At 37.6% G+C, this 26,617-nt stretch overlaps 1 protein-coding gene across 2 annotated transcripts in view; it reads left to right on the top strand.

The window, feature by feature from the left end:
- Nucleotide 1: 1 nt before the first annotated feature.
- PCDH10 (protocadherin 10) overlaps nt 2-26,617 on the top strand; it is a 44,452-nt gene continuing 17,836 nt past the window's right edge. Inside the window, exons 1-5 of one of the 2 annotated variants that reach the window (XM_086346715.1) lie at nt 2-4,850; nt 6,458-6,516; nt 7,064-7,170; nt 15,259-15,564; nt 22,570-22,844. In XM_086346715.1, coding sequence (XP_086202841.1) covers nt 2,223-4,850; nt 6,458-6,516; nt 7,064-7,170; nt 15,259-15,564; nt 22,570-22,610 — 3,141 coding nt within the window. In that variant the 5' untranslated portion in view covers nt 2-2,222 and the 3' untranslated portion in view covers nt 22,611-22,844. Of the gene's footprint in view, nt 4,851-6,457; nt 6,517-7,063; nt 7,171-15,258; nt 15,565-22,569; nt 22,845-26,617 lie in introns of those variants that run through there. The other variant, XM_086346716.1, reaches the window with a different exon arrangement.

Here is a 26,617-nt window from a genome sequence, read left to right as displayed (position 1 = left end):
AGTTCGCGCTGTATTTTAACTTCACAAGAACTGGGTGCGTTTACGCGCCGCTTTGCCCCGGCGCTTCGCCGAGAGTGAGCACTCGGAGCTCCTCAAGCGCATCCTTCGGGGCCCCGGAGGTGTTGGAGGGATGCTCCGTTGGGGCTTATACAGAGCGGTGAGCGGAACCAGGCAGGATGGATGCGAGCGCCGTGGATGGATGTGCAAGCGCGTTCGCAGATACTCGCAGCCTCACACACACTGGGGCCCCGCGTGTGCACGGCCCCAGCCCACGCACCTACCCTCAACCCCGCCCCCACACGCGTTCACAGCCGTCCCTCTGCCCTCATCCTGCGGTCTTGCTCCAGGCTGGGCAAGAATCGGTGCTCGGGTCTAGTGTAGGGAGGAGGGGGAGATCGCCAATTGTCAGAAAAAGCAGAAAAAAGCCTGTGCGCGCCGCCGCTGCGTCGCACTTGGCAGGGGGAGGCGCAGGGATATTCGAGGCGCCTTGCAGCGAACGGCAGAGCTCCGTGCCCGAGGCCAGAGAGTCAGCGCTAGGCTGGCGGGCTGGAAAGCAGAGCTCAAATGAAACTCCTCAGTCGTTGATCAAAGGGCTCACAGCTCAAACCAGGTCCCTAAGCGAATTAATTTTTTGGTAAGATACTGTGGATGTACGTTTAGGAAGGGAAGAGGCGAGTATAAAGCGTCTGCACGTCTATAGGAGCCGCCAGCGTTCATCCCTGGGCTTGCATCCCTGGCTGTTTGGGACCCACCTCCCCTCCACACTCCAGCTGTCTAACCCCTTTTCCCCACAGCCCCTTCAGACCTTCAACACTTAGTTTGACACAGCCTACGCCATATCTGTTTTAAAATGTCCTGCTAATCTCCGCCAGGGTCCCTTAAATTGGTAACCCCAGCCAATTAGTGGCCCCTCTGCAACTTTTTCCTGTTTTTCTCGGTGACTTATTTTCACGATCAGCAGCAAGGAAAACACCTTAAAGGAAAAAGAATGTTAGCGTCATTGGAAACCCCGCTCCTGGGAGAGGATACCGCTGCTGCTATTATGTTTTCGCATTTGCTGATGCAAACAGGGAAACCTCTCTATTCCCTCTCTGTTACCTGCGGCTGGGGACTGGGAACTTTCCGCGGCAGAGTCCCCAGCTAGCACCTCGGGACCTGCCGGGCTATTCTCGCTCTCACACTCACACTCACCCCGGCAGCTCAGACGCGGGTTGCATCGCGCCCGGCCCGGTTACTGCGTGACGCGCCTTCTTGACGGCCAGTTTGTCCAATTAGCTCTGACTCGGTGGGTGGTGCTCCTTGGCGATTGGTTGGCAGAATGAGGGCGCTGCGCAAAAACAGAGAAGCGGAGCGCTCGGAGCTCAGAAACTGCCAGCCGAGATCGCAGGCTTAGGGCTGAGGCAGGAGGAGGAGGGAAGAACTGAAAAGCAGAGAGACAGGTTAGAGGAAAGAAGAGGCTTGGGAAGAAACAGCAAAAAAGAAACTGCTCCTCACAGTTACTGAGAGGCAAACGACGGTGGAGATGAGGACAGAGAGAGGCAAGACTATGACAGCCAAAACAGACAAATAGAGCGAAAGAGGAAAAAATGCCAAGAACATCCATCCGGAGAAATGAAGAGAATGAAAGTTTTATGCTGCAGAGCCATTCTATGCTTTTCCGGCACAAAATTCCCTCGCTGTTTTTAAGCCGTTTTGCATTTGCCAGCCGTTGACAGTAAGAGGCATGTTCAGCGGTGCCAACAGCATCTCCTCTTCCTTCTCCTCTTCCTCTTCATCTTCCTCCTCCTCCTTCTCCTTTTCCTCCTCCTTCTTCTCCTCCCATCAGCGAGAAGACAAACCGAGGACAGTCTTGAAATACCGAAATTTCCTCCTTGGGATTTGCCAGCGCCGCGTTGCGCCAAGACTGTCGGAATAAAGGACGCTGACTATTGTATTATTATTTTATTAATTGGTCAGTGGGAAGATTACAGATGAGGAAAGGGGACGCCTGTCACCCTTCCTGATCTAAGATTAAAAAATGAGGTTGAATTGGGGGAAACCCTAAAATGAAGCAAAAGAAATAAGATTTGTAAGGACAGAAAGCCACAGGAGCCCCCCCCCCCCACATAGCGCACTTTTATTTGTATTTTTTATTTGAGATTTTTTTTTTTTTTTCCGTGGTGGTGGGGGAGGTGATTGGGTGGCTGACTGGCTGCGGGAAGCTGCTTCCTTTCCCTTTGGAGATGATTGTGCTATTATTCTTTGCCTTGCTCTGGATGGTGGAAGGAGTCTTTTCCCAGCTTCACTACACGGTGCAGGAGGAGCAGGAACATGGCACTTTCGTGGGGAATATCGCTGAAGATCTGGGCTTGGACATTACAAAACTTTCGGCTCGCGGCTTTCAAACGGCTCCCAACTCTCGGACCCCTTACTTGGACCTCAACCTGGAGACCGGGGTGTTGTACGTGAATGAGAAAATTGACCGCGAGCAAATCTGCAAGCAGAGCCCCTCCTGCGTCCTGCACCTGGAGGTCTTCCTGGAGAACCCCTTGGAGCTGTTCCGGGTGGAGATCGAGGTGCTGGACATCAACGACAATCCCCCCTCCTTCCCGGAGCCGGACCTGACCGTAGAGATCTCTGAGAGCGCCACGCCGGGCACCCGCTTCCCCTTGGAGAGCGCATTCGACCCAGACGTGGGTACCAACTCCTTGCGCGACTACGAGATCACCCCCAACAGCTACTTCTCCCTGGACGTGCAGACCCAGGGGGATGGCAACCGATTCGCCGAGCTGGTGCTGGAGAAGCCTCTGGACCGAGAGCAGCAAGCGGTGCACCGCTACGTGCTGACCGCGGTGGACGGGGGAGGAGGGGGAGGCGGAGAAGGAGGAGGAGGCGGCGGCGGGGGAGGGGGCCTGCTCCCCCAGCAGCAGCGCACCGGCACGGCCCTACTCACCATCCGAGTGCTGGACTCAAACGACAATGTGCCCGCCTTCGACCAACCCGTCTACACTGTGTCCCTACCAGAGAACTCGCCGCCTGGTACGCTCGTGATCCAGCTTAACGCCACAGACCCAGATGAGGGCCAGAATGGAGAGGTCGTGTACTCCTTCAGCAGCCACATTTCGCCCCGGGCACGCGAGCTCTTCGGACTCTCCCCTCGCACCGGGCGGTTGGAGGTGAGCGGCGAGCTGGACTACGAAGAGAGCCCGGTGTACCAAGTGTACGTTCAAGCCAAGGACCTGGGCCCCAACGCCGTGCCTGCGCACTGCAAGGTGATAGTGAGGGTGCTGGATGCTAACGACAACGCGCCGGAGATCAGCTTCAGCACCGTGAAGGAGGCGGTGAGCGAGGGCGCGGCGCCCGGCACGGTGGTGGCCTTGTTCAGTGTAACCGACCGCGACTCAGAGGAGAATGGGCAGGTGCAGTGCGAGCTGCTGGGGGATGTGCCGTTCCGCCTCAAGTCTTCCTTCAAGAACTACTATACCATCGTGACCGAGGCCCCTCTGGACCGAGAGGCGGGGGACTCCTACACCCTGACCGTGGTGGCTCGCGACCGGGGCGAGCCTGCACTCTCCACCAGTAAGTCCATCCAGGTGCAAGTGTCAGATGTGAACGACAACGCACCGCGCTTCAGCCAGCCGGTCTACGACGTGTATGTGACCGAAAACAACGTGCCAGGCGCCTACATCTACGCGGTGAGCGCCACAGACCGTGATGAGGGCGCCAACGCCCAGCTAGCCTACTCTATCCTGGAGTGCCAGATCCAGGGCATGAGCGTCTTCACTTACGTGTCCATCAACTCCGAGAACGGCTACCTGTATGCCCTGCGCTCCTTCGACTATGAACAGCTCAAGGACTTCAGCTTCCAAGTGGAAGCGCGGGACGCCGGTAGCCCCCAGGCACTGGCTGGCAACGCCACGGTCAACATCCTCATCGTGGATCAGAACGACAACGCTCCTGCTATCGTAGCCCCCCTTCCGGGGCGCAACGGGACTCCGGCGCGCGAGGTGCTGCCCCGCTCGGCTGAGCCCGGTTACCTGCTGACCCGCGTGGCCGCGGTGGACGCAGATGACGGCGAGAACGCCCGGCTCACCTACAGCATTGTGAGGGGTAACGAAATGAACCTCTTCCGCATGGATTGGCGCACCGGGGAGCTCCGTACAGCGCGCCGGGTGCCAGCCAAGCGCGACCCCCAGCGGCCTTACGAACTGGTGATCGAGGTGCGCGACCACGGGCAACCTCCCCTGTCCTCCACCGCCACCTTGGTGGTGCAGCTAGTGGATGGCGCTGTCGAGCCCCAGGGCGGGGGCGGGGGCGGGGGCGGGGGGTCAGGAGAGCACCAGCGCCCCAGCCGCTCCGGCGGCGGGGAGACGTCGCTGGACCTCACCCTTATCCTCATCATCGCGCTGGGCTCGGTATCCTTCATCTTCCTTCTGGCCATGATCGTGCTTGCCGTGCGTTGCCAGAAAGAGAAAAAGCTGAATATTTACACGTGTCTGGCCAGCGACTGCTGCCTCTGCTGCTGCTGTGGCAGCGGGGGGTCGACCTGCTGTGGCCGCCAAGCCCGGGCGCGCAAGAAGAAACTCAGCAAGTCGGACATCATGCTGGTTCAAAGCTCCAACGTACCCAGTAACCCGGCCCAGGTGCCGGTGGAGGAGTCCGGGGGCTTTGGCTCCCATCACCACAACCAGAATTACTGCTACCAGGTCTGCCTGACCCCCGAGTCCGCCAAAACCGACCTGATGTTCCTTAAGCCCTGCAGCCCATCGCGGAGTACGGACACTGAGCACAACCCCTGCGGGGCCATCGTCACCGGTTACACAGACCAGCAGCCCGACATCATCTCCAACGGAAGCATTTTGTCCAACGAGGTAAGGCTGAAGCGAAAGGACCACCATCTCTCATCTCCTCCATCCGAAAGCCTCCTCTAGCCCGGCCCTTGTATCTCTGGTGCACTGTGTATTTATTTTTAGGATATTAGCTTATTTGTATCTTTGTGGGGGCAGGAATGGAAAGCCGCCTCTCCCACCCCTTCCTGTGTAACTTAAACTTCGTGTCGTCCCTAATTTTCTGCGCTCCACCCTTCCACATTTATTTTCATTCCCCTCCTTTGGTGCTTTGCCACCTTGGACCCTCCTTCTTCCCTCTGGCATCTTTCCTTTAAAATCCTAGCCCCCTCACCCCACCCTACCCCACCCCAGTCCTTTCCCTTCTTAGAAAGCTGGGGGTAAAGGAGAAAGTGCCCGAGGGGAGAGGGAAATGCAGGGAGGGACCTTCTGGCACTGGCAAAGGTCTTTTTTTCTCTTTGCATTTGTCCCAAGCATAATAAAGTTAATTGTTTGGCTTTGTTTATCGATGCCTTCAGTCGCGTGTAAAAGTAAGCTATAGATTGTTTAACTTTGCACAGTTGTCTAAACTCGAATGCATGTTTTAGTGAATGAGTTATCAGATCCTTGTTTTCTGAACTCGGGTTGCAAAAAAAAGCCTTCAATTCTACTCTGGACAGCATTTACAGACGTTCTTGAAGCCCAACGCCCACACAGTGTGAATTTGAATGAAGTTGCTTTGGCACAAACCCCTGTAAGCGTAAACTCACGGAAAGGCTTCAACAGTTCTTGTCTTACATATTCCTTTTAGCTAATAATCACCTTGCCATCGTTTTTGATGAATCACTGCTGTTGGCTTTCTTTATCAAAGAATTTGGCTTGTCAATTCCGATTTCCTTTTTTAAGATGGAGAAGTGGCAAAGTTGAAAGGAGGGAGGGTGAGGGAGAACAGAGTTGATTTCTGTAAAAGAAAGTTTGGACCGGAAAAGGTGTGTGTGGGGTGGTGGAGGCGGGGAGGAGAATGCAGAGTGTGTTTGGAGGGGGAAGAATTGGGGCCAGGAGGGAAGCGGGTATTATGAACTCCTTTTTTTGGCAGGTTATTTTATTTATTTTGAGTCTTAGATATTATTCATTGACTTTCATGAATATTTGTACAGCTCATTTGTATCTTAAGCACATTTTGAAAATAAACAACAAAATAATTCCATAAAATATCCAACCTTTTTGCTTATTGAGCGTGCTGTTTTTCTTGTGTCAACCAGTATGCACCTAAACACTTTTTTAGGCCACTGAAAGAAAGACTGCAGCGTATATCTAGGTTGACTATTGGAGACAGTAGTTTATGAGGGCCAGCTATGAGGTTTTTTGCATTCTCTCCTTAAAACACACACACACACACACACTTAAAATTGGCCTTTTGTGTATTTTTTTTTAACCTTTACTGTAAATCTAGATATGCAAAATCTGCATATCTTCTTGTCTTTACTAGCACTAGTCTTTATAAAAACTAGTCTGAGGTCTTAGAACAGCTTAGAAATTCCTTAAAAATGTACACAATTCCTTAAGCTAGAAATAGTTCCTAGCCTCAAAATCAGACTGTTAGTTAAACCCATAGCGTTCGAATGCTCTTGATTTATTTATTTTTTTTCTAGACTAAACACCAGCGAGCAGAGCTCAGCTATCTAGTTGACAGACCTCGCCGAGTTAACAGGTATGGACTCCTTTTTTTTCCTAGCTTGGTGTATAGACAAATTACGACCTACTAAAAGTAGGAATTAGGCATATTATTCAATAGCAAAATAGAAAATGATAAAATATTTCCAATTAGGACAGGACATAAATATTGATTGTATTAGGTTTTCTAGACAATAAATTAAAAAATATTGGTGTGTTTCTTTTATATACAACCACTAAGTATATTTGAATATTTTGTCAGTTTACACTCCTACGCTGCTTCTGATAATCTTTCTAACTATTCCAGACATATACATATATATCTGTCCTATGAAAATGATATAAGCATATGCTTAGCTCCAATCATAGAATAATGATTGAACTTTACATGTCTTAAGGGCTCAAACTGACTGCTGATGCTCAGTGTTGGAGAGTTAGGCTTAAGGTTTTAAAAACTAGCTTTAAGCAGAAATCAAGAGCTATAAGCATCTGCAGCACCATAGGTGACCATGTGGTGGCAGAAGAATGTTTTCTGTGTTTCTTCAATCTTTTTTATTCTAATATTCACATTTTTGTACTTCTAGTTCTGCATTCCAGGAAGCCGACATAGTAAGCTCTAAGGACAGTGGTCATGGAGACAGTGAACAGGGAGATAGTGATCATGACGCCACCAACCGCGGCCAGTCAGCTGGTAAGTGTGATTAAAGGGCGATGCTGACTTTTATAGTGGTTTTTTAAAAAATAAATCCTGAGAGGATGATGTTATAGGTAGTTTTTAGTGTTAGTAAACCTACAGAAAACTGGTGTCATCCTATGTTGACAATTGTATACTCAAAGGGATATGTAGTACAGTCTAATGTTCCTTTAGAGAATGAAAGTTAGAAATTCATTGTGGAATACGTGAGATCATGAAACTTTTCTTTTTTATGTCATGTTCTTTCCGGGAATTATATTGCATACAAAGGACATAGATTTCTCACCTGGTCCAGTCCCCAGTCTTCAGTCAATTAAGCTATTATTAGACTTGCTTATGGATGAAATAACAGAAGATGAATGAAATTGGTTGACCTGCACAAGGTCACAAGAAGATAAGTGGATGACTGGAAACCAAAATCCAAATTTTCTCATTTCCAGAGCAATGCATTTTACATTCCACTGAATATTGAATGAGAGAAGGAATGGTGATTAAAAGTCATGAGTAGATTGAAAGCCGGATTTCCAAATCTGGGTTCTTAGGCTTCAGGACATTAGTAAACATTTGATAATGTGCATTTTCTGAAGCATTCCTCATATTTTCAACAGGATCCATGTTCAAAAGTTGACTTCTGGGTGTATTTGCTTGTAAGCTTGAAGGTATTCCCTGATGGGAGTTACAATGTGATACATATTTTTTACTTTGTTTTACTTTATTTTACATTACTTTTCTCCTGTATACATGTCCCCTTTAAGTTTTATAGAATCCTGATAACTCTAGTTACTAATAATTAAAGAAGACACTGAAAAGAAATAAAATATGTACCTTAATGAAAACAGTTTCACAAGGTTTGGATTTTTTTTCTACTTTATTTGCATTTCAGTTATGAAGGATGCTTTTTGAATTTTTTTTTAAACTTTTTCTCTTTCAACTGAGTTTTGTGTTTATCTGACACATAAAGCAATGCAAAGGCAGGCTAGCTTGTGTCACTTCTAAAAAACGCCCATCATTGGACTGTTTGGAGGTTCAACTTCATTCACTTGAGCTTTTAAGGTTTATTTTGGTTAATGATTAAGCCATAGGGAGATAGGGTTCTCATTTTCAAGGTAACGTTGATCCTCGAGAGCACTCATTCCTTAACACACTCCATGGACCTCTGAAAGGTGTTGAGGCAGTGTGTCAAAGGGCAGTACCCGCCCCACCGTCGCCTGGCAGCAGTGGTGGCTGCAGGCCTCTCACTTGGCTCATGTGTGGTGTGTCTGAGGCTGCCTTGGCCTTGGGAAACGCAGGCAAGAGGAGGGGGCTAAAAGACTGCTCAAGGGTCTCTTTATATTGCTGCAAGTCATTAATATGCAGACCTAATGAGACTTGAGAACTGCCAAGAATCCCCGGAGGTCCCTGCCCCTTGCGGGCCTTCACGCTAAGTGAACAGAGCATCTATTTAGTGTCTGGGAACCCGACAACAAACCAGATCTTGCCAGAAGTTTATATTTGAGTACAAAGTCCCTTTCATTTTTGGCCTATATATGACATATGATTTATTGTTATCTTTTAAAAGGTGTATGCTTGGAATTGCTCATTCCTATTCTTTTTTCAGTTTCTGATTTCATAGTCAGCCTTTTAAAGCTTTTGAAACAAAATGTTTAACATTAAAAAAAAGAAAATCCCCGGCTGCATGTTTCCTTGTGGGTGTATTTTATTCCTTTCCCACTCCCCCTTACTTTTTTTTTTTTCTGTAACACTCCAGTCTCAATGAACATTTCAATTAGTTTAGTTCCTCAGACATAATGAGCCATAATAACTTAACTGAAGAAAGAGAAAGGAATAAACATCTGCAAAAAGTGCTAAATTTGGAAGATGGATGGGAATATGTTCTTATCAATGTGCCTTCCCAGCGGCTCTTTTATTTCGCAAGCACTCAATGTTGCCATTTTGGTAACATTACTTACAAATTATTTGAGATGTCAAAACATTTGAAAATGTTAAATGCTAAATCGTGTTTGGAAAACATGTTTAAAAGCAGGGTAGTTTTCATTTTTCTTATTAAAATGGCAAATTCTTTTTTTCTGTCTTTAGATTTTTAACATGTAAAAGTATGACAGAATTAACAATCTGTGGATCTATTTCATTAGCATTTATAGGGTTGCCACAACCTACTGGGCATAATGATAGCTGTTTTTGAATTGTATTAACACACTTGTATTAAGAAATAATTACACATTTGTGTGCTGAATTGCAGTCAGATTTAATATATCTAGTTTTATTGTTAAAATGATTTTACATTGTTTACCTTTTAAAGTATAAAACCCTAAATGCAGAGAATTAAGATGCCTTTACTTAATGACTTTTTTCCAGTCCATTCTTTGTTGTGTACTATAAACTTCACACCAAGTAGCTAGAGCTAATTTCCTAAAAGTTAAGCCTATCTCAGGTAAACAGGTACATCTGCTTTATTTCCTTATACAACCAGGAAATAAAGGATTATCTTCCAACCAGGATGATCTTCCAATTTGGCAATATTTAGAGAATATTCTTTATAGCGAATCTGTTTCCAGTGTTAGGATATGAAAAACTTTTGAGCTAATAAGCAAATCCCACTCAGCTTTAGGTTTTAAAGGGGAAAGTTAGACTATCATGGGAAAACAACACTGAAAAGATATGAATTCTGAATTCTCTAGTTTATACCTCATTTCATGTTACATAGTATACACTGTTTAGCTTAGTTCTTCACCTGTTTAAGCTTCCTAAGTCTTTATTTATTTCCATTTTCATTTTCCGTGTTAAAATTAATTTGTATTTATTTATTTGGATATGCCTTCCATTTATTCTTCTATGAACAGTTTTCTTTTTTGTTCTTTCTCCCTCCTCCCCACTTGCTTTTCTCCTCTCTAAGCCATTTGCAGTCACCAATCTTGTTCACAGAAGGGCTTTAAACACGGAGGCAGCTGCACAGAGAATCACATAAGCTTTTTCAGTTTTCCACTGCACCTGGCTCCATGTGTGGAATTCTTCAACTTGACCACGGGTCTGTGGTACTTTCTTTCTATAGCCTTGTCAAGGTGCTTTCCGTTTTTTTCAGTACACTATTGATGTATTGGTTAGGTATGGCAGAAGTCCAAGGAGATGTGGTAAATGCTTGCATAAACCATCACAAGGGGAGAAACTGATTAATCACAGCTTAAATAGCAAAAAAAAAAAAAAAAAGCCAAAGTGAACTTAAAACTAGTATATGTTCAATTTTATAATACCATTAGATTAAAAGATAGATTTTTTTGTCTGATTTAAATACTGATACAACATTTTTAGCTGTATAGTCTTAAACATTTTAGTATTATCCGAGGTAGATCTAAGGAGATCTATTTAGCTGTAAGTAGTTGTTTCCACCCCACCCCATTTATTAAGTACACAATGTGCACACTAAGATTAAATTTGAATTTATTTTTAGTAATTGACCTTCTTAAAATGTATATTGAAGAAGAAAACCCTCATAAGTTAATGTTACTTGTTACAGTTTACCTGAAATTTTTCAAATTTCTCTTCTTCTAAATTTTTCGTTTATTTAAAAGACAGGTTAGCTTCTAAATGTGTTTATTTCTTAACTAATTATTAGGAGACTTGTACATGACACATGGTCAAAACTTGACTAAATTTAAAAAGTGATTTATATTGTCAGTGTTTTCATACTAGTAGAAAAACATATATCATGAAATAAATTAAGCCATTGTACTACTACTGCGATATCAATAAGAATTTTCGGCCTATCATAAAGTTAAAAATTTCCCTTTCTTAACTCCAATAAGAATTTAGATATTGGCAATTAGCTTCTGGCTTTATAAATAAGGTGAATTTATACCATAGTCTGAATAAGCAAAAGCTTTTTGCTAAGGTTTCTGCTGAAAATATGAGCTACAACTAGGTAATGCCAAGACATTTACAATTGAAAAAGATATAAAACAAATATTAAGATAAAATGGAGAAAAATATAAACATATTGAAATATGTTAGTAGTGAGAAAATTTTGATCTGCATGTTTTGATTTTTTCATAGATGAATTATGTTGTAAAATCTCTGCTCCCAAACCAAACCAAAAACTACAGAAATTTTGGTGATTATTGTTAATATCTCTAATTTCTCCAGTATTAAATAATTAAAAGAAGACTTACAATTTCCTCAAAAATATGTGTGTTGATTTTTTTAACTAATTTATCATATTTGGGGAAAAATACATTTTTTGAAGGCTTGTTACATGAGAAAGGTCCATGTAATTTTGTTGTATTGAATTCATCAGAAAACAGAACAAATTGACTATAATTACATTTTTGAAATCACAGTTTGTTCTCAGTGGTAATATCACAGCCTCTGACTATAAGGGATCAAGTTACTTGCTAGTGTAAAAAGATGTATTTTAAAATTTGTCTAAATATATCTCTATATAACAGGCAGTCTATCACTTCAGCTGTCGTGCCATGTAGAACAGACCATTTCCAAGAAGTGGAAAAAAATAAATTACAAGAAATTGCAAATAAAATCTGTATGTTGAAATGTTTCTTAAGAATGACCAAAACTTCATAACTCAGGTGTGGCCTGTACTTTTCTGCTATACAAGTCTCACAGGTTCTAAAATAAGGGCATTTGAATGAGAAAAGAAATGACATGATGTTGAAGTTATTTTCTCTTGGGCCTTCAACCTGAGATGTTAAAAATTTCCAAAAGCAGTGTGAAAGACACGCATTTTTAAATGTCCCATGTACTGAAATACTTGGCATTCCAGTCCTTTGTGCAGTCACTGACCACCACAAAACTTAAACATGCCTCTGCTTGTCTGGTCATTAAAATAATATACTTAATGGGGACTAGTGATATATGAAAAAAGATAAAGCCATTTTCATCTTTCAGTGGCTCCCTAAGGTGAGGCCAGGTAATGGGCACAAGTTATTTGGTTCTCAAACTATACATATGAAATGGAAAAAAAAATTTTTTGTAAATGAACATTTCTAAAACTTATTTGAAATTTATTGATATACTTTTTATGCGATTAAAAAAAATTGTTTCTACGTCTGATATTTTCCTTATGAGAAATTAGTACACTTGTTTTGTTGGTAAAACGTGTGAAACATACTCATGCACAAGGTGTGCCATCTTCCCTGTCCTTGTAGTTACATAAAGCTGTGTTATCACTGTGGGGATCCCACTTTAAAAGGAGTAGCTCATAAATTTATGAGGAACATTATGTACAAGTGTTGTTCCCCTTCCAGGCAGGTAACACTATTTATCCAACAGAAAACTTTATCATATTTCTCACTTTTCTTGTTATGCACATGATAATTTTTTTGTGCAGGTTTTCAAGTCGGAGAACTTTATTTCATCATCTAAGGGAATTTTAACTAGCGTCTAATAAGTCAAAGAGGCAGAAAACCATATACTTCAAGAGAAGAAATTTAGCACAATTGAATATCAACTAGCCATGAAAACAAGTTCTAATAAAAGTACCTTCTAACATCTCATAAAAGTACCTTCAAATATCTTAAAGATAATGCAGAGACTAGATCATTAAAACTTTTCTGTGTGATTATCATATTCAGAATTATAAGAATCCTTGGATACAGTGCTCAAAAAGATGTGAAATACTATTAATGGTCTCATGAGGTGTATTTGAAAGGGTTTTATCAGTTATGTGATGAAAAATTGTATTAATTCCAAATTTTACATTAGTACCCATCTTTATCAGGATCTGGTAATATAATTCTATCTTAATATTTGAATTTTTCCATCAACTTCAAATTTAATATGATATAAATTTATTTTTAAAATAATTGCCCATAATTGAATTTTAATGGTACCTCCATCTATCAAAAAGACCTTTTATTCCTTATCACACTATAAATAGGGAGTGTTTAGAGTACAGCACATCAACATACAGATCTCTCTGGTTCTATAGCTTCTAGTTACCTGCTGTGTCAGTGTGCATCAGGGATATTCTTCTTCCCTTCCTCTTTTTTTTTTTTTTTCCTAATACCTATCTCCTTATAGGAATAAGATAACTTCCCTGGTGTCTAGAAAATAGTTGACCTGTTTCACTTGCTGATCTTAGTCTGATTCCTTATCCCAGCTTCAGCTCACGTTTATGTTCCTCAATAATGCACTGATCAGTAATTTAGTTCTGGGTTTATGCATGACAATTATCAATAGATTATTATAATCTAAGTCAGATTTAGTCACACATGCTTGCTGCTGCTGTTGAGTCACTAAATCCTGTCAGACTCAGTGTGACCCCATGCACTGTAGGCTGCCAGGCTCCTCTGCCCATGGGATTTCCCAGGCAAGAAAGCTGGAGTGAGTTGCCATTTCCTTCTCCAGTAGATCTCAGTGCAAGGATCAAACTCCCCTCTCTTGCATCTCCTGCTTGGCAGGCAGATTCTTTACCAATAAGCCACCTGGAAAGCCCCAGCATTATACACAGTTTAATTTAAAATTTAAAAAGTCATTATAACGTGAGATTAATATATGATAAGAAGTTTGGTGTTATTTGTTTAAGCAATTTACATAATTAACTGTTTTAAACTCCAAAATACTTGAGGATAATCTGGGGGCTTAGTAATTATGACAAATTTATTTCTTTGTATTATATAAAGAGCTGTTAAAATATGCATATAAAAAGTAAATTATTGTGTGTCAGGATTTTACAAACTAAAACTTGCTCAAGAGCTCAAGTCACTCATAATATTTATAGAAGAAACAAACAAGTGTTTTCATTACACTCTCTTGATTAAAAAAATAATCCTTGGTTTTTTCACACCAGGCATTTCATGCATTTGAGAGTTTCTGATGTACAGAATAATCACTCTTTGGTTATTTCTAATTGATCCTATTTTTAAACATATTTAATAAATGCATTGCTCTGTCTAGAAACACATTAAAATGTGATTTTTGTTTGTGTGCTTACTTTTTTACATAATGCTAGTTATCAAATTCAATAACAGATAGTATTCTGTAGTGCCCCAAAATGATATTTTGCTTAAGAGACTGAGTGAGCTTTCTTGGGTCATAAATATCATGTTTAATATTCTTGTCAGTATACAGGAGACAATGAAACTTGAAGGTGTCATTTGAAATCTTGGTGTTCTAGGATCAGTAAGCAAACATTTCTGTGTTGTCTGGGACAAGTGTTTTCCAATATAGAACAAGTAATAAGGTATTCGCCAATAGCGTCTGCAGCTGACTCACCTTGCACTTGGTTACCTTGGTTTCACTAATTACAGCCATTTGTTCTGGGCTTGTCTAAGTGGTAAATGATAAGCAGTTTGTAGTAATATGGACTACAAGAGTGTCACTGAAAAATAACTTGTAGAAAGTCATTTTCTAAGATCCTAAAAAAGCATGCTCTTGGCCACTCTTGTTTTATTCTTATTATTTATTGGTGTATCCATATGTATGCCATGTGTCTGTTGAATTTCACTTTTTATTTCATGTCTAGATCTTATTATCTAAATATCATCACTCACGCTTCCCATATTTCTTCCATTTTTGTCTCTAAGGAAAAAAATATGACTTATCATCATTAGAAATTACAGGTAATGAAGGCTTTCCACTTGGGTTTTATTTTTTCTGTTACAAATTTCACAGATTTTCTTTTTCTTAATATTGATTCTCACTATTTTCTAAGTATTTAAATAATTTAGAGTTAATATTTTCCCTCAACATCCTGACAAGTTCAGCATCTATCTCAGAACCCTGTTTGCCAAGAGTCCTACCCTTAACAAAATAATATAAAGCGATTTGGGGCTCCTGTCAGGAGCCTGTCAGATTTTTCTTAACATAAGAAAAATCTGTTAAGATACCTTTACCTATTACTCTTTACATTGCCTGTAATTTTTCACTTCTAAGCCAGGACGATTCCCTGGAGGAGGGTATGGCAGCCCACTCCAGTATTCTTGCCTGGAGAATCTCACGGACAGAGGAGCCTGGTGGGCTACAATTCATAGGGTCACAACGAGTCGGACATGACTGAGCGACTGAGCACAGACACAAGCAGCTGGTCATGTTGATGAAGCCTCCATCCGTAGCTTCTCTGTTTTCTGCTCACAGGTATGGATCTCTTCTCCAACTGCACCGAGGAATGTAAAGCACTTGGCCACTCAGATCGGTGCTGGATGCCCTCCTTTGTCCCTTCTGATGGACGCCAGGCTGCTGATTATCGTAGCAATCTGCATGTTCCTGGCATGGACTCTGTTCCAGACACTGAAGTGTTTGAAACTCCAGAAGCCCAGCCCGGGGCGGAGAGGTCCTTCTCCACCTTCGGCAAAGAGAAGGCCCTTCACAGCACCCTGGAGAGGAAGGAGCTGGATGGACTGCTGTCTAATACACGAGCGCCTTACAAACCACCATATTTGAGTAAGTATTACATAAAAGGCTGTATCAAAGTCTTCCCTTTCAGGAAATAAAGTTCAACATGCCCTTCTTCTTAGTAAAAATAGAATTCACGTTGTTTTCAAAAACAAAGATAAAAGTGACTCTGGGATGCAGGCAGCACTATACAATACAGAAAAGAATATACTTAACAGGAAGACAGGTTCCTGGGTTGGTATATTAAATCAAACATAACTTCTGATGTTGTTGAAAACATTTTTTGAATGATCTTCATATTTCCTTTGAATATTGCTCACCTGTTTACTTGATTTCCATGTGTTTTGAAGGGCTTATGTAAGGCGGAAAAAACATCTCTTGACTCAATTCACAGAGAAATTTTGTTTTCTTATCGATACCAGCATTATTGCTTAGTCATCCTTTTCCCATAAAGACATTAAACATGTTAGGCTAAGTTCAGAATACATTGCAGCCATCAGTTTGATAATTTTGCGTAGTTTAGTAATATGTTGGCATGGATTCAAGTCACTTATCAGAATCAGAGGAACTACATGATGAAAGCATATCACTACAGCAATATTATTCATTTATTTACAACAACAGGTTCTTCTTCTAATATTGAGATTTTGATCATTGTACTCAGCTCTTTCGATGTGGGGACCCTAGTCTCTAAGTGGATTATTTTATACAATCAGCTGAAAAACAAATGCTTTAGGATTATTTAGTATATTTTATTTGAGGGTCTTGCTAAGGAAATTATTCCATTTACTCACTGCTATAAAGGAATCTACTTTTTAGTTAATGGTTAAATACCACTGATGATTCAATATTTTGATCAAACAACATCAACTAATATTTGATAAGAATGGAAATTATAAAAACTTAATCAAAAGATGATTTTTATCTTGTACAGCAAATCCAATGTATGTGTCATTTTCTTACTTTGATCTTCCAGTGCAAAAAATAAAAATAATGGAACTATAAATTAGAAACAAAAATGAGCCACTGCAGATATATTATTTCTTTTATGACTTATGAAATGGGATGAAAAAAATACTTAAATGGAAGAAAAAACTAGAAGAATTTAGCCCTTTTATGTAAATATGAAAGTCATGGATTAAATATATGGAGGATAAGGATCTGACTACAACTCTGGATATTGATAATAAGAGTTAGTTATTATCTTACTATTAAAAATGTGAATCTGCCATTGAATACGTCCATTCTGATAGCAACAGTGATCAAATTGTGTATTTAGAAGGATTGCATTCAGTTTTTCAAATTACTTAGGAATAACACAGTATATTAGCATTTCAGAACCAAATAAATATAAATTATTGATATTTGTTTTGCTTCATTTTATAAAGCTATGAAATATGAGGGCACAAATACTTATTTTGTTGAACTATCTAACAAAATATCTTATAGATGTAATTTGGATGCTAAAGTCCTAATGTTTAACTTACACATCCGCATACACTATGATTTAAAGCAGCTTAAAATCAAATTTTAATAAATAAGGACTATAATTCACTCTTTGCCCCTCAAACTAAATTCTGGATTTAAAATTTTACTTACCAAAGGTTTCCAAATTTAAAACAACATATTCTCACTAGTGTTTCACTTAAAGTAAGAATATACACTACAGAAGTATATTATCAGTAATGTCAAGGCAAAAATTCAAAGTGTATGTGATTCAGACTAATTCAAATGTGTATTTCTAAATAAATACACAATATTTTCTGTTAGCATATATTACATGGTAATTCTACATTAAATATAGTGAGAAATCAGTTCACCCTCTTTAACTCTTAGTGAATACCAACCTTGATGAAGTTTCATTTACATTATAGAACTGAAATTTTGAACATCTATAAAAATCTTTCTCTACTGACTAGTTTTTCTTTTTAATTTTAAAAAGTCATGGTAACATTTTTTATTTGATAAAAATTTTAATGCTGCATATATTATAATGCCAGTGTCTCTACTTTAGGAGTCTAGTATTTTCACTTAGATCCTTGATTTCAGGGATTATGAAATATGTTATCAGTTATATGTACTGCTAGAAATCAAAGAATGCATGTATTATTTTACTAAGAAAATTAAGATTTTTTTGCATATTATCCAGATGTGTATTATAATCAATTAATTTTGAGTAGCAATTTATGTCTTCTGTTTTAGTCAGCTCAGCTCACATTGCTCACAATTTAGGGTTTGGGGTAAAGTGTAACCAGGATGAAAAAGAAGCAGAAAATTAGCTATTTTGCTGTTTTTATTTATACTCTCCTCAGTTCTTCATATAACTTTAGTCATATCTGAACATTTTTTAACTTCCAGTGATTAATGTCATCTTAGACACACAGTTATCTTTAAATTACCTTGTGCCTCTGACTTAATAAGCATAGTCAATTTATGCTTAATTTAACTATACAAACTAAATCAGAACCATCCATTCCTGACTATTTTGCCCCCAAATTCACATAGTGGTAGCTGTTAATATGTGTATCATGTATCATCAGAAATGAAAATATTCTCATCATCTAAATTGAAAAGCACGTCCCTTATGTTACTAAAGAAACTAAAAATCAGCACTAAATACCTTTTTAAAAATCAAGAGTGTTTAAATAATTCTTGAGAAAGCAGTTTTACTTTTGCTAAACATACATTTAGTTTTTAAATGAACATAATGTACATTTTGATGTTAAAAAAGTAGCTGTATATTTAGTTACTTTTGTGAAGCCCTAAAAAAAAGCCTTATGAAGCTAGTACTATCATTTAGAAATGATCCCAGGGAAATGGTGATACGCTTAATAATACAAATGAGGTCATTGCACCCAAGAACTTTCCATTTCTACACCTCTGAATGTAGAGTTAAAATTAAAAATTGGAGGAAAACAACTTTTACCCAGAAGTGTGTATATACATGTTTTAAAAACATACTTTGTGTTTCTAAAAAACCTGTGTTCAATTTTATTTCTTCATTTTTCTATGTATAAGAAAAGATCCATGAAGAGTATATATATATAATGCACTTAATGAAATGGAACTTTTTAATCAGGAGTAATTTTTAACTTATCTGTTAATATTTAACATCATTAGTCATGAGCGCTTTACAGCCATGTCTTCTCTTATATGTGTTATGTTGTAGATTTCTAATACTCTATTAAGGATCAAAGGAATACACTGAAAGATTGAGACAATAAATGTAAACATGTAGAGTATGGTCATGCAGTGTTTAGATTTTATTTTAAAATGCTAGTAAATTTTAGCTTAGCTTTACCTTTAATTTTTACTAGAATAATAAAACATAACTAACTTTTAATAAAAGTTAATAATTGTTTCAACACTTGCTAAAATGAAATAAAAATATTCTCTGGAGTTTAAAATTCCTTATATTCTTTCATATGGAATTCAATACTTTCTTTAAAACTGTAAACATGTGATTTAAAACTAACGTGTTTCAAGTGACACGGTAAGTTAAATATAAAGCAATCTAGATAGTCCAAGCAAATAAGGAACATAAAAGTAATTTAAGTTCAAGAATATAACTGTAAAAGTTATATCATTAATGTAATTTAGAAAATCCCAATATTTAAAATAATATATTTAATATTGGGGACTTCCCTGGCAGCTCAGACGGTAGAGTCTGCCTGCAGTGCATGAGACCCAGGTTTGATCCCTGGGTTGGGAAAATCCCCTGGAGAAAGAAATGGCAACCCACTTCAGTATTTTTGACTGGAGAATCCCCGTGGACAGAGGAGCCTCAGTTCAGTTCAGTTCAGTCGCTTAGTCCTGTTGGACTCTTTGGAACCCCATGGACTGCAACACGCCAGGCTTCCTTGCCTATCACTAACTCCTGGAGTTTACTCAAACTCATGTTCTTTGAGTCGGTGATGCCATCCAACCATCTGATCCTCTGTTGTCCGCTTCTCCTCCCACCTTCAATCTTTCCCAGCATCAGGGTCTTTTCAAATGAGTCAGAGGAGCCTGGCAGGCTACAAAGAGAAGTTGCAAAGAGTCGGACACGACTGAGCGACTTCACTTTCATTTAATATTATTTTTGTAATCTTTCTTGCTCATGATTTTGGCTTCACATTTTGAACATTATCTCCAGATTTTTTTTTGTCTGGAAGCAAGTATATCTTTCAGTTTAAATCAGCCTAAACAATACAGTACTAAAGATATAAGGATTTGTGTTTTGGAAACCTGTTGATTTCTTGCCAAAAACATAATCGTTCCCTAAGAATTGAAGACACTTATAAATGACTAATGAAGTTTCATCTAAACTGTATTTGTGAAATATTTCTTTTATTTGTTTAAGGAATCATACAAAATAAATTATATCGAATAGAGTGGAAAAGCCTACATTGATATGATTTTTTGAAAATCCTAAATCCATGAAATTTTCTATAATCCTAGGACTGTAGGAAACCATCTATTGAAAAGTGTTAAAAAAAAAGTGTTGCAATTGATTCTGTTTTCATATCAAATAACATTTAGAGTGGTCCAGATGTGTCAAAAAATCACTCTAGCTGTCTCCTGACCTGTTTTTGCCTACTTTGGAGCCCTTTTGAAATTTCAACCCAAATCATACATAACATAGTGTTAAGAAAAGATGTCAGAATTTGGAAACACTGCATTTAAAATATTGCTGCCACTTTAACCTAGACTTTTCATTCGTGACCATCATTTTAGGAAAAATTCTTTTTGGTATCTATATTATTTCTACCTAGAACTTTTTAAAATTGTAGAGTATATTTTGTTGAGTCACACCTTTTCCAATCCTTTCATTATTTCAACCTGCCCTCTGAGTGTTAAAGTCAAGATTGTGTAGGAGCATATATAGAATTCAAAATAAAATGACTTTTCTTAGCAGTACAGATTACCCTTATATCCTTGTATAGTGTTCTCTTTGGGATTTGTATATTCCTCTAATGTCATAAACATAGCATCACTTTACCAAATATTAAATTCCACAAAAGGTATTTTTATATGTGGCCTTTTTAACATTTTTGTTTTTTAGGTCCTTACATTACTAAATGAATGGACATCTTTTTCAATATTTTTTTTTCCTTTTTTTAAAATGGATATGTTTGTTTCTGTTCACTTTTTCTTCAAGTTGTACTGCTTTAAAAAAAATATCCTATTTCTGAGATTTTTGTTCTCTCACTAATCTTCATAAAAATACATCTAGATTTGTGAGCCTAACTAATTTATTACTTTTTTTGGTTTATCTCTTTGTGACAAACCTCTGGTCTTTGAATCACACCAGTCTTTCTATTTTTTCCATTAAATTCTTTTATTTTGTAATTATAAATTAATCTCTCATAGTCAAAAAAGTTTACTCACCTCAACTCTGTGAGCAGGAAACATATGACAACTCAAGATCAGAAGAAACCTGATCTAGTTCATATTCTCTATATATCTACTGTTAGAATTCAATGTTCACTGAATTTTACAATATTGCACTGTTTTGAAAAATGGTAATCTATTCACAATTCATATCATTATTCCAGTTAACTGATGCATCAGCTGACTGGAACCTTCTTATACTCTAGATAAGTGAGATGTTATAAGATTATATTGTTTCTTCTCCTTTAGTTGTTGAGTAATGATCTTCTGTAACTAATATGATTTAAAGTGAAAGATATAAAAATCTTCTGAGGTGCAGATATGAAACAGAGCAGTTCATTTTAAATCTATATATCTGACAGTTTCTGTGGACAATTTGCATTTTACTTATTTAGACAGCAGTGCTTCTCTTACAACATGTCATTTAAAAATTTGTGCCTTTGGGTGAAACTAGTTAGTAACCGATACTCTCTTGGCATATTTAGACTCATTATGCAACTATGCATATTATAAGTGCAAAGTAATTATGTGATGGGAAATGAATTAATGGATGAATAAGTGTTATTAAAGTAACCAAATTTTCTTTAATGCTGTCATCGTATTTTAATTTACACACACATCTACACATAGTTTTGATATCTCTTGGAAAAGGAAATGGCAACCCATTCCAGTAATCTTGCCTAGAAAATCCCATGGACAGAGGAGCCTGGCAGGCTACAGTCCGTGAGGTTACAAAAGAATCAGACACGACTGAACAACTAAACAATAACTACACATAGTTTTGATATCTCTAGGCAAATTATCTGGTAGCTCGGCGGTAAAGAATCTGCCTGCCAATGCACAAGATGGGGGTTAGACCCTGGGTTGGGAAGATCCCCTGGAGAAGGAAATGGTAACCCACTCCAGTATTCTTGCCTGGGAAATCCCATGGACAGAGAAGCTTGGTGGGTCACAGTTCATGGGGTCACAAAAGATTTGGATACGATTTAGCGACTGAACAACAGGCAAACTCTCTTTTTTCAATTAATAAAACATGTTTTAAATTGCTTAAATTTATCTCTAAATAGTGTGTATAAGCTTTTATGAGGGAAGACAGAGTTTGAACTCATTCAAAATACTGAAATACACCTAACCAAGCTGTTTTGTGAAATATGATGTTTTTTTTAATACCTTAAGATTTTAAATTTCTTTTGATTTATTCAAAGAATTGAATTCATATCCTAAGGAAGAAATATATTTGTTTTTATTTCTTAACTCTCTTAGAATTTTAATTGCTCCCCTTTCTTGCCAGATCTGTAAAACAATACTTTACATGTTTTACTTACTAGCAACTTTCATACATAAGCTCTCATCTTTCACATTTTTTAAAGCTAGTATATCTTCCATTCTTTGCTCTGTTACAGTCACTTATTCTTCTTACTTAGTTCCCAGGTAGGAGGTATTTATTTGTGTGTTATTAATTACATTTTTCAGTTCATTGATACATGGTTAAATAAAATATTGAAGGACATACAGAAGAGAAAATTAATAAAACTAATTTATATATTTATTCAATGTTTACACTGCTTAGTAAGTGATTCTTTATTTACATAAAACCGTTCTTTTTGTGCACACTTTGCATTTTATTGAATTAACATTTAGCATATTAATATTATTTATATACCTCATTTTATATTACAGATCATTTTCATCCTTTTTCTTATTTTGTACATTGGAAGTAAATCCATATAAGCATTTGTCCATCACGTGAGCCTAACAAAGGAAGATTATCAATTAAAATATAAATAGAATTATCAATCAAAAGGAATATCTACTTGGGAATTTTTCCTGCCTCATCATTCTGAAGATCATGGGTCAAAATTTAAATGCATTAATTTATAAAGATATTGTATATAAGTCTGGAATTTACAACTTCAATTGCTTATAAATATCATTAAACATTGTTCAATACTCAATGTGCCAGACTTTTTTTGAGTGAGTCTGCGTCTTCTGATATCCTTTTAATAGAAATTAGATAGCATCATTTAGACAGTTTAGAAAGTGTTTTGGACCATAGCGTTCATTGTTCAAGATTAGATAATACTACTGAGTCAAGACTAAACTCAGCATAACGTGGATCCACTTAATGCTTCCCAAATAACATTAATAATAATAATCTTGGAAGTTTTATATTAAAGTCCAATAAGACTCCCTAATTACTGCATTAATGATTTCTAATAACCTACATCAGTTTAGGTGGGGACAGTATAGAAGATTTGAAAGATTTAACCCAAAAATGTAATCACGTACAAAATGACATGAATAAAAACAAGTTGTAAGGTATAAAATTTACAGGAAAAAAATCCAGTCTTATTTCTTTGATACAATATACAACTTTATGTTTATACATTATATCTAGGCACTTAACTTCTAGGTACTTCTTTCTCCTAGAGATAGATTATTTTTAACTAAGGATTAAAAGATTATATGTGAACTTTATTTGAATAAAAGTTGTATAACCTGTACTTTAAAGTGCTATCTAAATCATCAAGCATAGCTTTTAAGTCATTGAGTTCAACAAGTGATTATAAATAAATTTTCTGTGTCCTATTTTCACAATTCTGTTGTATGGATACAGTTATGCATTTATGTATCCCATAGAGAAGCATTATATTTTTAATTTAAGTTTAATTTTTAATTGTATCTATTTCCAGAGAAAGAATAAACAAGGATTATGCTTAAAATAAGAGTAAACTTATTTAACTAATTGCTACTTCATTATCAGAAGCTGTTTAACATGATAGTGTAGTGATTTTGGAGGAAAAGATGAGTGAGACAATCAGAGGAACAAGTTTGGTTGTTCCTTTATTTTTTTAAACTACTAGTTGTACTTTTGAGGACCAGTTCATATTACATCATGTAGCGAAATTAACCATGACTCTGTAGAGAAAATAGATGTCTATATTATAAGGAAGACATTATTTTTACTGCTTGTAAAAATGTTGTAATCAGTAGGGCTTTTTTTCTTCTTTAATGTTGATGTCGACTAGAATCCCACACCAGATTCTAATACCACTTGTGTTGGATGTTTACCTGTATATTTTACACAAAGTAGAAAATTGACATTAGTTTGTCATCAAATATTCCAAGATTTATATATATGCCAGTAACTATGTTTCAGCTGAAATTTGGATAATTACTGTATTATTCCATAAAAAGCATATTTGTAAATGTTTTTTTCAGAAATTTCCAAAATAAGTGTTTTGAAAGATAAGGAAAACTTAAGCCTAGAAGTAATACATAAAATAAACTCAATATCAAAGGTATATTTCCTGGGTTATATTGTTAATCATCCTGGGTAAAGAAATAGGGTAGGTCGCTTCTCTCATACCTAACTAAACACTGCTGGGCTTTGTCTCAAAGGGCAACATATGGTAGGAAGTTTTTGAGTCAAAAATGGCAACAGTAGATAAAGTATACGTAGCAAGATGTCTTGATGATGTACACTTGATGGTGTATTTAAGATAAAATATTTCCCACGTAGGTTTAATTGAAATGGTGGTAGGTCCTCAGATAAGAAAGTTAATGTGATAGTTTGACAGTTGCTATCAGTTTATTTTTAGAAATATCTAGAAAACCTGGAGATTGACCTATAGAATTATTGTACTTTTCATCTTTAATAAATCTGATGCCAGAACTAATCCCCCTGCTAGTGACTAGTAATGTGGCTTTAAGTTTTATTTACCATAGAATTGTTCATCAGACGGTTGCATTGGAGGTCATGAATCTAGATCTGTCCTGGGGGAGTATATATTGGTTCTTGATTTATCTCAGTCTTTTTGATAAGAACAGTGGTAACAGAGAACAATATTATGTAGAACCCATACATTCTACTAAGTTATGTTTTTAAACATTTAAAATGACGGATAATTTCAAGCTTATTCAAAAAAGAGAATAGTTTACTAAACTCTCCACATTCTCCAGCTTAAACAATTACCAGTTCTCGGCCAAATTTGTTTCATCCAAAAGCTAATATACTTCCTCTTCATTCAGATTTTGTAAAGCAAATCCAGAAACCCTACTGTTTAACCCATAACTATTTCAGCAGGTTTATTAAAGTTTAGCATAACCACAGGAATACTCTCTCTCCTTAAAAATTTTCTTGCTATTTTTCACTGTCTGGTCATTGTTCAAACTTCCATAATTTTCTCATAACTCTTATTTGCATTTATAATTAATTTTATTCATGATTAAAATCAAGTTTGTTGATGGAAACCCATCTTTACTTTAAAACTTTGATTAATATATGATATGTATATTGGACAGACACGGCATAAATAGTGCAGTATACTTGAGTTAACTAGAATATAATAGCTGGTTATTCTCTCTGATAACATAGGGAAAGCAAATATAGCTAAAATATATCAGTGTGTAAGCTAAAAAGACAATTTACTTAGGATATTTTCTCTTTGAATATGATTTCTCTTACTATCTTCGGAGTTCTTACCACATCTAATATTTTTAAAGTGCTTGATATATCTCATTATATCTTCTTATTGAAACATAATCTTCTGTTAATTTTGCAGTGTTTTACAGAAACAAATATTTAAATATGTTGACTTGAATACCAGATTATGACAACAGAGTAGAAAAATTGAAATGTCTCTGTTTCACATTTCTTTGAGTCTCGATTAGAAGATCGTGGCAAATTGGAGATCAAGATGCTTAAAGGAGATACTTAATAAAGTAAAGAGATTAACATTTTGGAAAATAGCGTATCTGAAGAGAGTCTAAAAGGTTTGAAGGACTGCAAATTGAGAAGAAAAGGGGATCGGTAACAAAGCAGATGTTAAGTGTTTAAACAAATATGACACAGATAAGATAGCGATCAGTTAATCTGTCTTTATTGAGAGCAGAAAAGGAAAAAAAAAGGATCTATATTGATCCTGAGAGATTTAAATGACATGCTATGGTAAATATCCTGACGCTGACATTGGTATTTGCTCCTGAGAGATATGAAAACACATTACCTAGAAAGCTTTACAAACTACAAACGTATGCATATGCCAACTGTGATTTGGTGGAATAGCACTTTCTAGTCCTGTGATGTATTCCCGAAGAACGCGTTTCTAACACTGGGCCTGGTTGAAAGGAGTGAAGGCATGAGGCTCAATTTTACTAGGGGAGAAAAGAAAGGCAGTTGAGAAAGCCTTGTGCTTTTATATATTTCCTTCCCTTCCTGTTTCTACATAGATGACTTCTTATCTCTTCTACTTTGGAATTTTGGAAAGGAAATATTTGGTTTCTTAAATCCTTTTTTTGCCCTCTCACACCTGGAACTGCAATGAATGATTAAATGTCTAGGAACAGAAATTAAGAAATCATAGTTTTAGAAGGAAACTTGGGAAAATAATGCAAAATCTGAGTATGAAAATGTCTAGTATATTTTATGTATGTGCAATAAATACCATTGCGTTTGTCTATTAAATGTATGTATTATGACTTAAAGATTTAAGACTTCTTATTATACAATAATAATTTTTAAAAAGAACCCATAGCTATAGATTTCAAATATCTATATGAAGATATTTTAAATATTTTAAATCTCTTAGTTCATCAAATATTGATCTTTTCTTCATTGAGTTGGCTTGTTTCTCTTATAATAAGAATTTTCTACTTTAGGTATTATATTTTCCTCTATTGAGCAATTTTAAGGAAAACCCTTGGTGTTAGTTACTATGACGTGCCT

Source organism: Bos grunniens, chromosome 17 (assembly GCF_055505025.1).
Source record: "Bos grunniens cultivar Pamir isolate PY7600 chromosome 17, Bosgru_T2T1.0, whole genome shotgun sequence".
Taxonomy (NCBI): Eukaryota; Metazoa; Chordata; class Mammalia; order Artiodactyla; family Bovidae; genus Bos; species Bos grunniens.
This window is presented reverse-complemented; position numbering and strand designations above follow the sequence as displayed.